Source organism: Squalius cephalus (assembly GCF_949319135.1).
Source record: "Squalius cephalus genome assembly, chromosome: 3".
NCBI lineage: Eukaryota > Metazoa > Chordata > Actinopteri > Cypriniformes > Leuciscidae > Squalius > Squalius cephalus.
This window is the reverse complement of record NC_137124.1, coordinates 3,264,416-3,280,710: the sequence shown is the minus strand read 5'-3', so window position 1 is coordinate 3,280,710 and position 16,295 is coordinate 3,264,416. Positions and strand designations below refer to the sequence as shown.

At 45.2% G+C, this 16,295-nt stretch overlaps 1 protein-coding gene across 1 annotated transcript; it reads left to right on the top strand.

Annotated features, from left to right (window-relative positions):
- Positions 1-3,955: 3,955 nt before the first annotated feature.
- LOC307155334 (C-type mannose receptor 2-like) lies at positions 3,956-15,015 on the top strand. Its single transcript, XM_079865937.1, has 5 exons — positions 3,956-4,022; positions 4,190-4,228; positions 4,321-4,674; positions 12,606-12,983; positions 13,736-15,015. Exons 2-5 carry the CDS (start codon positions 4,192-4,194, stop codon positions 14,095-14,097), a joined length of 1,131 nt encoding a protein of 376 aa, XP_079722063.1. The 5' UTR covers positions 3,956-4,022; positions 4,190-4,191; the 3' UTR covers positions 14,098-15,015.
- The last annotated feature ends 1,280 nt before the right edge of the window (positions 15,016-16,295 follow it).

The following is a 16,295-nucleotide window of genomic DNA, read 5'->3' as shown; positions in this document are numbered from 1 at the left end:
GTAGGGCAGCGAAGCAAGTGCATTCTGGGAGTTGTTGTCTTTCATCCACATGTGCTAAAAAATACATTTTCTGGCTTTTCTCAGTCTAGAAGGCTCCAAATTCTAAATTAATTCTACTACATTTCTACTACATAAATGACCCAATTTAAATACACATTCATCTTTCCAGTGGAGAAATATCCCTTTAATAAAACTAACAGATGAATAAGAAAGAATGAGACCATGGAATATGACTAGAACAATCACACACTGTTTCTGCTTCTGTTTCACGTCAGAGATGTAAATATTGTCCACCCTGAACGTCTAAATGTGGCCCTAAACAAATGAGTGATGAGAATGCGTTTACATGCAGATGTGTTCATGTTCTAGAAACTAAGAACAGCAGGAGTATGTGTCATGATTCCTGTCCTGTGTTTCCCTTGTCTTGTGTGCCCTTTTGTTATTTCCTGTTCTGTGCCATGTTTTGTAGTCCTTTGTAGTTTTTCATGTTGATTAGTCTCCCCAGGTTTTTCTAATTAGCCACACCCCCTTGTTATCTTGTTTAGCTTGTTTGTCCCTGTGTATTTATAGCCCCTGTGTTTCACGTGTTACTTTGTCAGTTGTTGTACATGTAATGGTTGCCTCTGTGATTCCCTGGTTTTGTTCCTTTGAGTTCCGTGTTCATGTTTCTTGTTACTTTATTAAAATACCCTGCGTTTAGATCCTCGTCTTCACCTGTCTTCCTCAGCAACGTTACAGAACAACTGACCTAGCTATGGATCTAGCAGGTATTATCTGGAACCCATTGAGCAAAATTTGTTCAATTTATCAAGATGGTCGCAGCATAGAAAATTATGTGGAGGAGTTCCTTTTTTATAGTCACCTCGTTCCTGGTAACGATGCTATGCTAAAGGACTGTTTTTGGAGTGGACTGGAACAGGACATCAGCCTAAATTTACCAGAGGAAGACCCCAGCTGGACCCTGGTACAGTACATTGACTTTGTCCTGCAGTTTTGTGGTTCCCCCTTCACTGTAGGGGAGGTGGAGAAGAGTCACGTCGCTTCTGCTGATCCAGAGACTGTTCACGTCGCTTCTGCTGATCCAGAGACCGTTCACGTCGCTTCTGCTGATCCAGAGACCGTTCACGTCGCTTCTGCTGATCCAGAGACCGTTCACGTCGCTTCTGCTGATCCAGAGACCGTTCACGTCGCTTCTGCTGATCCAGAGACCGTTCACGTCGCTTCTGCTGATCCAGAGACTGTTCACGTCGCTTCTGCTGATCCAGAGACTGTTCACGTCGCTTCTGCTGATCCAGAGACTGTTCACGTCGCTTCTGCTGATCCAGAGACTTTTCACGTCGCTTCTGCTGATCCAGAGACTGTTCACGTCGCTTCTGCTGATCCAGAGACTGTTCACGTCGCTTCTGCCGATCCAGAGCTTCACCCCAGTCCAGCCGAGCCTGCACTTCCCGCCAGCCCAGAGTCTCCTTCGCCACTGGTCCCATCCAGTCCAGAGTCTTCTTCACCGCTGGTCCCGTCCAGCACAGAGCCTTCACCGCTGGTCCCGTCCAGCACAGAGCCTTCACCGCTGGTCCCGTCCAGCACAGAGCCTTCACCGCTGGTCCCGTCCAGCACAGAGCCTTCACCGCTGGTCCCGTCCAGCACAGAGCCTTCACCGCTGGTTCCGTCCAGCACAGAGCCTTCACCGCTGGATCCGCCCAGCACAAAGCCCTCATCGCTGGTCCTGCCCAGCACAAAGCCCTCATCGCTGGTCCTGCCCAGCACCGAGCCCTCTTCGCTGGATCTGCCCAGTACCGAGCCCTCTTCGCTGGATCTGCCCAGTACCGAGCCCTCTTCGCTGGATCTGCCCAGTACCGAGCCCTCTTCGCTGGATCTGCCCAGCACCGAGCCCTCATCGCTGCCCAGCATCGAACCCTCATCGCTGCCCAGCACCGAGCCATCTCTGAGACCCGGGACTTTCCCCAAGTATTTTTTTGGGGGGCGCTACAGGCCTCCATCCTGGTCATTTGAGAGGCCACGGCCGCCCGAGGGGTCTTCTCCGCCCTGGCCGCCCGAGGGGTCGTCTCCGCCCTGGCCGCCCGAGGGGTCGTCTCCGCCCTGGCCGCCCGAGGGGTCGTCACCGCCTGAAGGGTCATCTCCACCTGAGGGGTCGTCTCTGCCCTGGCCACCTGAAGGGTCGTCTCCGCCCTGGCCGCCTGCACTGCCTGCTCCGCCCTGGCCGCCTGCACTGCCTGCTCCGCCCTGGCCTCCTGCACTGCCTGCTCCGCCCTGGCCTCCCATACTACTGCAGTCTCCAGGCCCTCTTCCACTCCACGGGCCTGGCCCTCCATCCCGCCCCTCAGTTCCACCTCCGCTCCACCACCCTCCTGAAATATTTCCGGAGCGTCTGGAATCCGCTCCTTAAGTGGGGGGCTATGTCATGATTCCTGTCCTGTGTTTCCCTTGTCTTGTGTGCCCTTTTGTTATTTCCTGTTCTGTGCCATGTTTTGTAGTCCTTTGTAGTTTTTCATGTTGATTAGTCTCCCCAGGTTTTTCTAATTAGCCACACCCCCTTGTTATCTTGTTTAGCTTGTTTGTCCCTGTGTATTTATAGCCCCTGTGTTTCACGTGTTACTTTGTCAGTTGTTGTACATGTAATGGTTGCCTCTGTGATTCCCTGGTTTTGTTCCTTTGAGTTCCGTGTTCATGTTTCTTGTTACTTTATTAAAATACCCTGCGTTTAGATCCTCGTCTTCACCTGTCTTCCTCAGCAACGTTACAGTATGACACGAAACAAAATAAGAATTTTCTAAATAAGACTAATTCTTAAAAATGTAATGTTTTAATGAACACATTCCTGCCAATCACAATCAAGTATTTAGACGGAGGAAATAAAGACGTTTATTCTGAAACAGCAGAAGATGATGATATTATTTCAGTGGGATAATGAGTCTAATAATCTTTATTAACATTAGAAATGGACTTCAGGGGAATGAAAGCTGTCATGTCTTTATCTCGTCTCTGATGTGAATGTGAGGGGTCTCAGCTTTCAGAAGAGGAAAAAAATAAGCCTATATATGAGCAAAAACATTTATATTTTTCACAAAGAAAAAAAGAATTGTCTTCCCTTCCTCTTCATTTTGTCTTTTTTAATGCCCCAAACTCTCTCACTAGTCAAACTCTCTCAATATTCAAACTTTAAAGGCTCTCAGTAACCAGTATCACCAGTCTTCACTAATGAACTCAACCCTTCTCTGTTCAGTTCAAACAGCAACAGATAGAAGTGGCCCAAAACAGAGAAACTCAAACATGGGCTCTGTCCAAATACACTTGGCCACTAGAGAGTATGTGCACGGAACAGGAAATAAGTGAGCACATTTTACTGGTGTAAACATGAGTATGTGTATTTGTAAATTTTACAACATTTGCAAATGCTTTTTATCACTTAATTAAAAGCACCATCATTACTAGTAAACTGTGTTACATAGGCACTGCTGTACAGACACTTAGAGGATTATTTAAAAATGAAAAGATTTGAGAATCAAAATAAAGCTCTGTAAACACTTGCATTTTTACAACACCATAAGTGTGTCAAATTAGGTCATCAAAAGTTCTACACACACTTGAACACTTGGCCAAATACAAGGAAAAATCTATAGTAGACAAATGGTGAAGTGCAAAGATGGCAAGTGTGGATGGACGACGATTTCAGGATGATCAGGGATGAAACACGAGTTATGCAGTCCAGCAATATCATTAAAGCAGTGTTTAGTTGTGAATGTCCAAATGATTTTTTTATTCAATAAGGTCCATATTATAGACTAATACTGACTGACACAGAAGCCAATATGCAAATAAAGGGAAAGACAAGGGTGGACAAATACACAAATATAGAGGAAGTAAAATATGAAATAGGGGTTTTCAGAGAAATAAACAAATGACGTGATGAGCTGAATGAGGGATGAGAGCAGATATAATAATAGCGTAGTGTAAATCTGCAGACAGAAACATCAGACTCAGGACAGAAACACACGACCTCTAAAGTAAGAACATGTTCATTCTTCACACACAATTACACTTTCAGGTGTTAATATTGTCTGAATGATTGCTAAAACTACTATTTTTTATTAATTAATTATTTAATTTATTTTTTAATAACATGATCATGATTTCCTCATATTTGAGATTTTTCTCTCTGTTTCTTCCTCAGGAATGGACCAAACTCTATATGTGATTCTTCTTCTCATTGGTGAGTGTGTTTGTTGTATTATTTATGGTTTATAGTTTCATCAGGTTTGACCCTGTTATGAAAAGCATTAAATCAAACGTTCTCTTTCACAGCTCTCTGCTCCGTATCTGAATGTGTTCAGCGTCAGTATCACTTTATAAACGAGAGGAAGAACTGGACTGAAGCTCAGAGATTCTGCAGAGAGAAATACACAGATCTGGCCACCGTTGACAACATGAACGACATGAACGAGCTGAAGAAGAGTGTGAATGATGGAGGTGTTCAGTATATCTGGATTGGGCTGAAGAGGACGAGTGTTGATAAATGGCAGTGGTCTTCAGGTGAACCTGCGCTCTATCTGAACTGGGGACCTGGACAACCTGAAACCAGAGATTGTGGAATGATGTCAAATGGACAATGGGAGGATTTGCCATGTAGTGGAACTCTTTGTTTCATCTGCAACAACAGTGAGTGCAGCTACTTAAAATTACAACAACCGTTCATTTATAGATGCACCATATACCAAATATAACGGCTCCAGAACATTTTCTACTAACACACACAGCATTAATTTATAAATGAAAGGTAGCATCAATTTCCGAGAGGCTAGCAATATGAAGCTAGCTTTGAAAGCATGAGATCCCACTCTCCCTTCAGAGTCTCCAAAGCCACGGCTCCTCTAAAACACATGAACACACACAGCAGAGTCGGCTAAGCATCAAGAGAGACGGTGTCAAATTACCTCATGACTTAACCCTCTGGGGTCTGGGGTGTTTTTGGGGTCCTTGAGATGTTCTGACATGCCCTGACATTTGTGCTTTTTTCAGTTGCTTATAAACATATTAATGGCAAAGGTGTAAATTCACTCTATATAGCACAAACAGGACTTCCATAATATGTGAGCCACATGTATGTACATGTTTTCATTTTTGAGAGAATAATGTTTATGCATGGTAATCGAAAAAACTAAAAATTAAAGTTTCTGAAATAAGGCCACAAAACACATACTATATATGTGGCAATAAGACTTTTGACTAATGGATTTCATCGCCTAGTGTTTTTTCTTCAAAATGATATGAAAATCATCCTGCCTAATCATTCACAAAAAAACGATACATTGATTTTAGTTTTGTGAAACACTTTTAGTTTGGAAAGCCAATATGCGGATGGGGCGTAAACGCTCCAACAGCATCATGCATATTTAGTAGTTCACACCTGGTGAGACTACGTCCCTGCATACTTAATGAGCCATTCATTCAGGTGTGTCACTATCTAACTTAAATATACAAGCTTCATAAAAATGATCATTCTAGGAGAAAATTTCAGATGGCATTTAGAGGCTTTTGCATCTGAACTCTTCATATATACACACACACATATATATATGCATGCACATACATACTTTATAATCTTTTCAAAACTAGTCAACGTCTTTCAAAACTAAAGTATACATTTTATCATACGTATTTCAAAGTAAAGGATTCATTAGTTAGTTGATGACTTTATTTTTGACAAAACACATACAGTATATATTCCTCATCTCAGTATAGCAATAGAGTTTGCTAAAAGCTGTTCATTCAATACAGCAGTATTTGAAAATCGATCATATTTTGTAAAATTACATTTATATTTGCATTTATGTCAAAACCTAGACACTTTTAAACATCAAAAGGACATTTATTAATATGTATTCGTGTCAAAATGACAAATAAACAGATTTTCCTATTCAATTTTGCATGGAAACGCTTCCAAGACGCTTGCGTGTCGCGTGAAAAATAGGCGTCGGTTCTATTTCTAGAATGCACGCGTTTTCCACGCGGCTCGTGCCGCGCCTGAGACGCGCGTCTCACACAGCAGTGTGCAAACTCTAAACTGTTAACATGGATGGGAGCCGAAATAAAAACGGACACGCCACGCAGCTGAGACGCTTACGCCACGCATCCAGTGTTTCACCGGCCTTATCCAGCGGATGTGGGCGTTTCACAGGTTTGTATGGATCGCCTCACATTTGCGTTTGAATAGCGCGGTCTCCGTAGGCGGAGTCACATTAAAACTTAATTAGCTGAGATGAGAACGACTGACATCTCTCTCTTTACATACATATTATATAAACTGTGAATATTTGTTTTTTATAAAAATTACTTCATTTGAAAGAAGAGAATTCAAGCTTCATGCCTGTGTGACTGTATGCCTGTTTGACTGAGTATTCGCTGAGTTACAGTTCATTTTCGGACGCGTTTCAGAATTGACTTCACTGACGGAGAGTAGGCAGAAGTCGCATCATGTTTATTTTTCTTTATTTGGCGAAAAGCACAACACTTTGTTTTTATTATGAGCATACACAAAAAAAAAAATACACACTAAACAGGATCGATTGATGTATAACACAAGCATATAAGATAAAAATTAATATTTTTTTTATATATATTTTTTGCACTCATACGGAAAAAAACGAGCCTATCGCGCCGGCGCGATAGCCGACCTCAGGGGGTTAAAGCACATAACATTACAATAATAATTGTAAACAGCATACGGAGCTCTAGTCCTGACTGCTTTAGATTCATTTCGGCGTTGATAGTGTTGACATAGAAACACACGAATCCGAGTCTGAGGACGTGAACAGCTCCTGGTAGAATGTCACAGTTCCCTTTCGTTGTCACTCCGAGTTACGTCGGATGACGACGAATGGGGTTTCGCTCAGAAAGCCTATCATCTTCGAGTATATAAAACGAGCCAATGGCAATGAAATGCCATGGGTCTGCGGAATTTGCATAGCGTATCTCCGCCCCATCCTGGGGGTATATAAGGAAGTATGCCGGCAACATGCAGATATGTTTTCGCTTCGGAGCCAAGTTGATTCTTCACTCCACAGCCAATTCTGAGTTCATCTCTTCATTCTCTTCGAGACGAGCCTCTCTCCAAGTGTTGGTGTGACAGTGAGTTCCAGCGAGTGCACATTCCCTGCTTATCTGTGCAGTGATTTGCCAGAGTGTGTGTGTTCTCTCCCTGGTCGCTTCAACATTTGTGGAGAAAATCTCCTTTCACAAAAGAGCATTACACGCGGCACGTCTTTTTAAAGATGCCTCGCCCGTGTATTTCTGGTTGCGGTCTATATGTGTCTGACTCTGATGGGCACAATCGCTGCCTTGTGTGTCTGGGTGCCGAGCACGCTAAGGCAGCGTTTGTGGATGAGTCATGTTCCCATTGCGGGAACATACCCATCGCACGGTTGCGGTCGAGACTCAATGACCTTCGTGGTAGAGTCCCCTCACCCGCACCCCGATCTACTGGCTCCGCGAGAGCTAGTACTTCGGCTGGCGGCCAGGGTGACCTGAGGGTTACGGTGTGGAACAAAGCGCCGACTATTCCACGCTCCACACCGCCCTCTAGCACTGTGCAACCCGCGAGTGTTCCAAATGAGCCTGCAGTACAGTCCACTGACTTGCCGCATGTCTCATTTGGCGCTCCAGATGAGGACCGTATGTCGATCGCTGCATCACAAGGTGGGCAGGAGTCCTTGGGAAGTGACGATTTGGCTGTGCTGCCACCCTCGGGTGTCCCAGCATTGCCCGAGTCTGATCCCGAGCTGACGGCCATGCTTTCCCGGGCAGCCGCGGCCATTGGTCTTGAGTGGTCCCCGCCACCTGGTCCGGTGCGCTCGCGGCTGGATGATTGGTTTTTGGGAGCTGCCACTGACCCTCGTCGCCGCCCAACCCCAATACCTTTCTTCCCGGATGTGCATGAGGAGGTCACGAGGTCCTGGAAGGCACCATTGTCTTCCCGTGATCGCTCGGCGACCTCCTCCGCCTTTCCTCCTCTCGATCAGGGGGCTGCTAAAGGGTACACTGGGGTTCCCCAGGTTGAACGCTCTGTTGCGATGCAACTGTGTCCTCAGAGTGCTTCTTCCCGCGGTGACCCAAAGCACCCCTCCAAGGCCTGTAGGTTCTCCTCCACCCTTGTGGCGAAGGCCTACAGAGCTGCGGGGCAGGCAGCCTCCTCACTGCATGCCATGGCGACACTGCAGGTCTACCAGGCCCAGTTGTTACGTGACATGCACGAGGGGAGGACTGACCCAGCACTCTTCGATGAGTTGCGTGCCGCCACCGACCTCGCTCTCCGGGCGACGAAGGTGACAGCACGCTCGCTGGGTCAGGTGATGTCTACATGTGTGGTCCAGGAACGACACCTGTGGCTTAACCTGGCTGATATGCAGGAGGCCGAGCGGACCCGGTTCCTCGACACCCCCATATCCCAGGCTGGCCTCTTCGGCGGCGCAGTCGAGGACTTTGCCCAGCAGTTCTCGACTGCCCAGAAGCAGACTGAGGCTCTAAAACATGTCCTGAAACACTGAAACTCTTTCAGAGGCTCCTGGGGCATATGGCATCCGCAGCCACAGTAACGCCACTCGGTTTGCTTCATATGAGACCGCTTCAGCTTTGGCTTCGCGATCGAATCCCGAGGTGGGCATGGCAACACGGCACGCTCCGAGTCCCAGTGACTCCGACCTGCCGTCAGACCTTCCCCCCGTGGTCGAACCTCAATTTTCTACGGGCCGGAGTTCCCTTAGAACGAGCTTCCAGGCATGTTGTTGTATCAACAGATGCCTCCGCCACGGGTTGGGGTGCCATGTGCAATGGACATGCTGCCGCGGGCTCCTGGACAGGACCCCAGCGCCTTTGGCATGTCAATTGCCTCGAGTTGCTGGCTGTGCGCCTTGCCCTGCACCGCTTTCGGGCGTTGCTCAGGGGTCAACACGTACTAGTCAGATCAGACAATACCGCCACAGTAGCGTACATCAAACGTCAAGGTGGTCTACGCTCCCGCCGTATGTCGCAACTCGCCCGCCACCTCCTCATATGGAGTCAGAAGCATCTGAGGTCGCTTCGAGCCATTTATATCCCGGGAGACCTGAACCAGGCAGCCGACGAGCTGTCTCGGCTTCGGCCTCTTGCTGGAGAATGACGACTCCATCCCCAGACGGTTCAGCTGATTTGGGATCAGTTCGGGGACACACAGGTAGACCTGTTTGCCTCCCACGACTCGTCCCACTGCGACCTGTTTTATTCCCTGACCGAGGGCACGCTCGGCACGGATGCACTGGCGCACAGCTGGCCGCGGGGCCTCCGCAAGTATGCGTTTCCCCCAGTGAGCCTTCTTGCGCAGACCTTGCGCAAGATCAGGGAGGACGAGGAGCAGGTAATTTTGGTTTCCCCGTATTGGCACAACCGCACCTGGTTCCCAGAACTAGTACTTCTCGCGACAGCACCTCCCTGGCCTATTCCCCTGAGGAAGGACCTGCTTTCTCAGGGACAGGGCACCTTATGGCACCCTCGTCCCGATCTAAGGAACCTCCACGTGTGGCTCCTGGACGGGACGAGGTAGGTTTGAGTACCCTACCACCAGCGGTGGTGGCTACCATCACTTCCGCTAGAGCATCGTCCACGAGATGTCTATGCGTTGAAGTGGAACCTCTTCGTCAACTGGTGTTCTTCTAAAAATCTTGAACCCACGAAATGCCCCATCAGTGTCGTGCTTTCCTTCCTGCAAGAAGGGTTGGAGCGACGGCTGTCTCCCTCCACCCTGAAAGTGTATGTTGCCGCCATTGCCGCACATCACGACGCAGTTGATGGTAAGTCCTTGGGAAAGCACGACCTGATCGTCAGGTTCCTGAGGGGAGCCAGGAGATTGAATCCTCCTCGTCCTCTCCTCGTACCCTCTTGGGACCTCTCAGTGGTTTTATCTGCCCTGCAGAGTGTTCCCTTTGAGCCTCTGCAATCAGTGGAGCTTAAGTTCCTGTCAATGAAGACAGCGCTCCTGGTTGCATTGGCCTCCATCAAGAGGGTAGGGGACCTGCAGGCATTTTCGGTTGACGAAGCGTGCCTGGAATTCGGGCCGGCTAACTCTCACGTGATCCTGAGACTCCGGCCTGGATATGTGCCCAAGGTTCCCACCACACCCTTTCGAGATCAGGTGGTGAACCTGCAAGCGCTGCCCTTGGAGGAGGCAGACCCAGCCTTGGCACTGCTCTGTCCAGTACGCGCCCTTCGTGCTTATGTTGACAGAACGCAGTGTTTCAGGACCTCAGACCAGCTCTTTGTCTGTTATGGTGGGAAGCTGAAGGGAAAGGCTCTCTCCAAGCAAAGGTTGTCTCACTGGATAGTGGACGCCATTGCTTTGGCTTACCAGCAGCAAGGTCGACCGTGCCCCCTTGGTGTGACGGCCCACTCCACTCGGAGTGTAGCATCCTCTTGGGCTCTAGCGCATGGCGCCTTGCTAACAGACATCTGCAGAGCTGCAGGCTGGGCGACACCAAACACATTCGCGAGATTCTATAATCTCCGAGTAGAGCCAGTTTCTTCTCATGTACTTGCTTCAACTAGCCGGTGCTATATTCTGCTCAGGTGTCTTCGCTTGCTCGCCATTCCTCTCCACGGACGGGATACGTGCGATATTTCCTCAGGTGAGCCTCATAAGCCCTGAGTCTCCTCCAGCACTGTTGACGTCAATGCCAGAGTTATGCCACTGGCAGCTTTCGCGCTTGGCTAGGTGCCTCCATGTGCATGGTTCCCCTCCGGGCAACCCCCACATGTGTATTCCACTGTAAGCCTCTTTGAGCATGTGTCTTTCCCTTGGCAAGCCACCTTGCCACCCCTGGGGTTGAAATATTCCACCTGCGGCTGGACACCCCAGTGTTATTCCGTATGCAGCCCTTCGGGGTCATATGTGTATTCCAAGTCCCCCCCTTCGGGTTGGGCATGATTGCATATTTCCACTGAGATATGCTTCCCAGTCTACCTTGGTATTCCTGTGTTAAGTAGGAGTCCTTCATCCGTGCCAGTCTCACGACAGGGAGCTCAGGCTTACGCAGGGCACTGGAAGACAGTCGAGAGGTGGCGTGATTACACTGGGAACCCCATTCGTCGTCATCTGACGTAACTCGGAGTGACAACGAAAGGGAACGTCTTGGTTACGTATGTAACCCTCGTTCCCTGAGTAGGGAACGTAGACGTTACGTCTCCCTGCCACTTCCGCTGTACCGCTGGAACGCCTGAGTTCAGTCTCGGCTCCTCAGCGAAGAAACATATCTGCATGTTGCCGGCGTACTTCCTTATATACCCCCAGGATGGGGCGGAGATACGCTATGCAAATTCCGCAGACCCATGGCATTTCATTGCCATTGGCTCGTTTTATATACTCGAAGATGATAGGCTTTCTAAGCGAAACCCCATTCGTCGTCATCCGACGTAACGTCTCCGTTCCCTACTCAGGGAACGAGGGTTACGTACGTAACCGAGACGTTTGTCATCTCATAATTGCGGTTACTCATAGTGTGAACGCAGCAGGAGCTCGTTGTTTTGTGTGTCTCTGCAAAGCCTTACAGAACGCGCTGATGATGTGTGACGTCTGCGCAGCAGGTGTATGGAAGGCATTTTCTGTCAAATTTAAATAAATAAATGAAATGATTAAAATGAAAATTAAAACCAGATTAACAATTTCATTACAGAAAACTGTACGCAAAATATGTGACAAAATTGAGAATTAAAATTAAATTATTTCATTTTCACGGTGACAGTGCATCATCCCTGTCAAATTGAAAAATAAAATGCAATTGGTGATTTTACATTTCATTTTCACTACAGTCTCGAGGCAAGACTGCCAATATTAAAATGAAAAGCCAAACGTGAAAAAGAAACTACAAACACAGTTTTTACAAAGCTCTTTATTAACGCTCACGCAATAATAGTGACACAATTCAAATTCAAATGTAAATTTTAGTTGTCATTTTAATTCCTCTTTTATTTCACAGTTTTCATTTTCGCTTTCATTTTCAACAACAACCTGCATGCAAATTCTATGTTAATGAGTGGGTGTGGCTTATTCAAGTAACGGCGCTAGAGACACGCCTTCTGTAGAGCGAAATCGTCGGCGTTCTGTGTGCATGAGTTGAATGTGTGAAACGAAATTATTTAAATGTGATTATATTGTAATCGAGAAATTGAAATTGTGTTACTAACACTTTTGTACACCCAAATAGTTGAATTTCCAAAACAGCCTAATACATGAATGAACCTCATCGCAACTGAAGATGCCCGTGACTCAGGGCGAGTGTTTTCCTTACAAATTATATTATCAGCATAACAATTTGAGTAAATGTAGCCTAACTGTGTAAAATATTATAACATAATTATTGTATGTAATTCATGTAATTTGTTAGTGAATATAGAACAGACTGTGGATAAATGTCACACTTTCAATGTTGTGTCAATTTCTGTATAGAATTTTTTTTTTTTTATGACAAAAGTCCAGTAAAAAAAAAAAAAAAAAAAAAAGAAAGAAAGAAAGAAAGAATGAAAAAAAAGGAACAAACTATTTTTTTTGTTGTTGTTTTTTCTTAAAGCGAACACAGGACTCGTCTTTGTCAATCAGAAGAAGAACTGGACAGACGCTCAGAGTTACTGCAGACAGAATCACACTGATCTGGTCAGTGTGAAGAACCAGGATGAGAATCAACAGGTTCAGAAGTTCATCAATGATAGTCATTTACCTGAATCATGGGTCAGGAGAAGTAATCATAATGTATTATGGATCTGGATCGGTCTGTTCAGAGACTCATGGCAGTGGTCAGATCAGAGTGACTCCTCATTCAGATACTGGGATCCTACTCAACCTAATAATAATGGAGGAAATGAAAACTGTACAATACTCAATCCAAATGCTCAGGGTCAATGGAATGACATCTCTTGCAACAACCAATATCCTTTTGTGTGTCATGAAGGTGAGCAGATCCTCACAAACACACACAATCCATCCATCACCTCCAGGTGTCTTAGGGCGCTTTCACACTAGCACTTTTGGTGCGCACCCAGGTTCGAATGACGTCAGAGTTCGGTTCGTTTGGATGATGTGAACGCTGTCTTCCGTACTCGAGTCCGATTAAAAAGGTGGTCTGGGGTACGGTTCATGTGAACTCGGGTACGGTCCGCTGCTGATATGAACGCAATCGAACCAAACCGCGGAAGTGAACCGCTATTGATGACGTGTAGTGTGTCTTCGGCGGACAGCCCGCTGTCTTTGAAATGTTTTCAGATTTTTTGCGGCAGACAGACGCTAGTGTGTTTCTGTGTGTCTATGTTGAAAACAAAACCAAAGGGTAAAAAAAAGAAGAACAAATGTCAACCGAGCAAGTCTATCCATTTGGGCGCCTTTTCATTCGCGGTTACCAAGCAACACCATTACGCCAGCTGCAGCCTGATGACGTAAGCGTACCGCGGTTCGGATAGAAATAATATAATGTGAACACAGTCCATCGGGGGCGGGGGCAGGGGCAGGGGCGGGGGCGGGGGCAGGGGCGGGGGCATGGGGGAGTAATCGAACTCGGGTGCGGAACAGGCAATCGAACCAAGTGTGAGCGCCCTTAAAGTTCACGCTACATGTCTGACATGACAGATTCCTCCACAGTGTTTGTTCTGCATGTTGTTTTTGATCAGTCTCTCTCTAGTTTTTGCTTGTGGTTTGTTTTGTGTCCAGATAAACTGATTCTGATCAACGAGACTCTGACGTGGCCTGAAGCTCTGAGATACTGCAGACAGAATTATACGGATCTGGTCTCGGTTCATTCAGAGGAGATGCAGGAGGAGGTGATGAATGTGGTTAAACGTGCGTCTACTGAGGCGGTGTGGTTGGGTTTACACAACTACTGCCAAATGAACATGTGGCTCTGGTTGAGCGGAGAGATCGTGTGCTATCAGAACTGGGCTCCAGGGAACGGAACGACACCGGAAAACTGCAGCCTTACGAAGAGAAAAGGAGCAGTTCAGTCTGGAGGAGATCAGCGCTGGATCAGCCTTCCTGAGACTCACAAACTCAACTTCATCTGCAGCAGATCTTAGGAGTGAGAAGACGGCAATGCTTGTGTGTTTACTTACATTCACTCTTTTCATTCTTTACTTTTCTTATTTACTTTCATGTTTATTTTTTTTCTTTTAGTAATTTCTGAGTGAATCTATTTCTGTACTATTTCTCTGTGTTAATTATCATAACATAATCTGATCTTATTAAAGTTTTCTGACATCATTGAATATTATTTAGATGTCTAAAATACTAACACAATATATGTGTGTTTTAAGAATCTCTTTGCATATCTGGTATATTTATGTGTCTATGTTTTTCACTAATCTTATCTGTATCAGTAACTGTTGAATATGATTCTGTGAGCAGCAGATCTTAAAATAATCATTATTTGTGTCTCAGGAGAATTAAATTTGGTTTATTCTTAGAAAGGCAGAAGTGAATTGATGTCACAAACTGTCAAATAAATAGTAATAAATATGTAAAATGTATATGTGATTGTTGGTGTGTTTGGTTGATATTTAGGATATGATGTCACTTACAAAACATGCATATTTCAGTTTCCTGGAATAAATTAGTGGTGTGAATCTTTGGGTCGACAGCGAATCGATTTGATTCATGATTCATATTTTTTCGATTCAGGAGCAATTTTCGCAAGTTCAGAATGATTAGATTCGAGGCGATTCACAATGAGATACAATTCATTTAATGATTCGATTCTGAATTTCTAAAGTGCATTCATAAAATTATCTAAATGCTTTTCTCTTAATGTGTCTTAGTCATGGTGTGAATCACAGAAACGTTCAGTGGGTCCGAGAGTCAAAATCAAAACCCTTTTTTACATTGATAGATCATGTTAGTTATTAATGACGCGACATCACTTTATTTTATTAGCCAGACTTCTACATGTCTAATAATTGGAACCTTTATTTGTCCATAAAGCTTCATTTATTATCTTCTTATTTGTAAAACAAACCAGTTGAGTTTTTGCCACTGATAGTCTGAAACTCCATTTATTAACCCAATTTCAACTGTCTGTCTGACTTTGGTTACATGTTTGATGTTACAACCCATATTGCCTGTAATCTGCATACAGTGGTCTCATATCTTCCTTTATTTGCTGAAAAAGTTGATCATTATGTTGAACAATGTCATAGAGCGTACACTACCTTGTGGTGTACCATTATCTATATATATTTTCCAACAAGGTGTTCCCACTCAATTGAACGCACCAATAGTCAATGTTTTTACTATCTACTGAGACTTACAGGAATTGGACACAAGAACATGTTATGGGCGGAAGGAACATGATCGGGTCATTCCCTCTGACAGTGAGCTTGAGGAGAGTCAGGAAGAGAGGGTCCCTGAATCAGGCAAGAGACTGTTGGGAGGTCAGGGGTCAGTAAGGGGTCAGTCAGTATGCATGTGTATTTGGTTTATATATTTATATGAAATGTGAGATACATTTATACATGATGTATTAGATGCAATTAGTAGTAGTTTGTTTATTTGATTGTTTGATGTTTGTGATTGGTTGGACACATTTTATGATGAATATATTATCAGGGACCCCCAAGCTCCCCAAAAAGGGGGTGAACTTTTTTCCCCTCACAAAAAAACAAAACAAAAAAACATGTTCATTTATTCTCAAAAATGATAATAGTGGGAAGGGTAGTTTAGAGGTGAGATCTTTCATCACTTCTAGACAACCCTTTCTCACTGCCATCTTTTTAGAGAAGAAATTAACATGGTTCTGGATTTCTAAAAGAGGGAAGTCAATGAAAATTACACAGACATTCTGTGAATCTTTGATCTTGTGATGATATTTTGAGGTTTATGAAACTAAAGATGCAGATCATGCATAAATGTTTCCTCTACTCTGGTTAAAACCACAGAGCAGAAACAGAGCAGAAGTCAAACCACAACTATGAGCTCAACTCTATTATTAGGCCTGAAGAAATGAGTTGCATGACCTCTGTTTGGCTCGAGGTCATGGTGCAAAGGACCCTAGGTTGATTTTACTCCGAACCATCCCTTTAAACAGTCATTTTCGCACTACAACTGTAACGGAGTTAAAAAGAACATTAATTATAATGATATTAATGGATGTTGAATTCCATGAAATTAGAAGGTAAATTTAAATCAAAAGGTATTTTGGTGCCCCCTAGTGGTTAATGCATTGCAGACATTCATTATTTGTTATATATTGTTTTTCAGATGTAAACATTTGTAGTGATTA

Coding starts and splice junctions, on each gene's coding strand:
- LOC307155334 (XM_079865937.1), top strand. CDS start 4,192: ATGGACCAAACTCTATATGTGATTCTTCTTCTCATTG. Junction 4,229..4,320: donor TGTGATTCTTCTTCTCATTG/GTGAGTGTGTTT, acceptor TCTCTTTCACAG/CTCTCTGCTCCGTATCTGAA. Junction 4,675..12,605: donor TTGTTTCATCTGCAACAACA/GTGAGTGCAGCT, acceptor TTTTTCTTAAAG/CGAACACAGGACTCGTCTTT.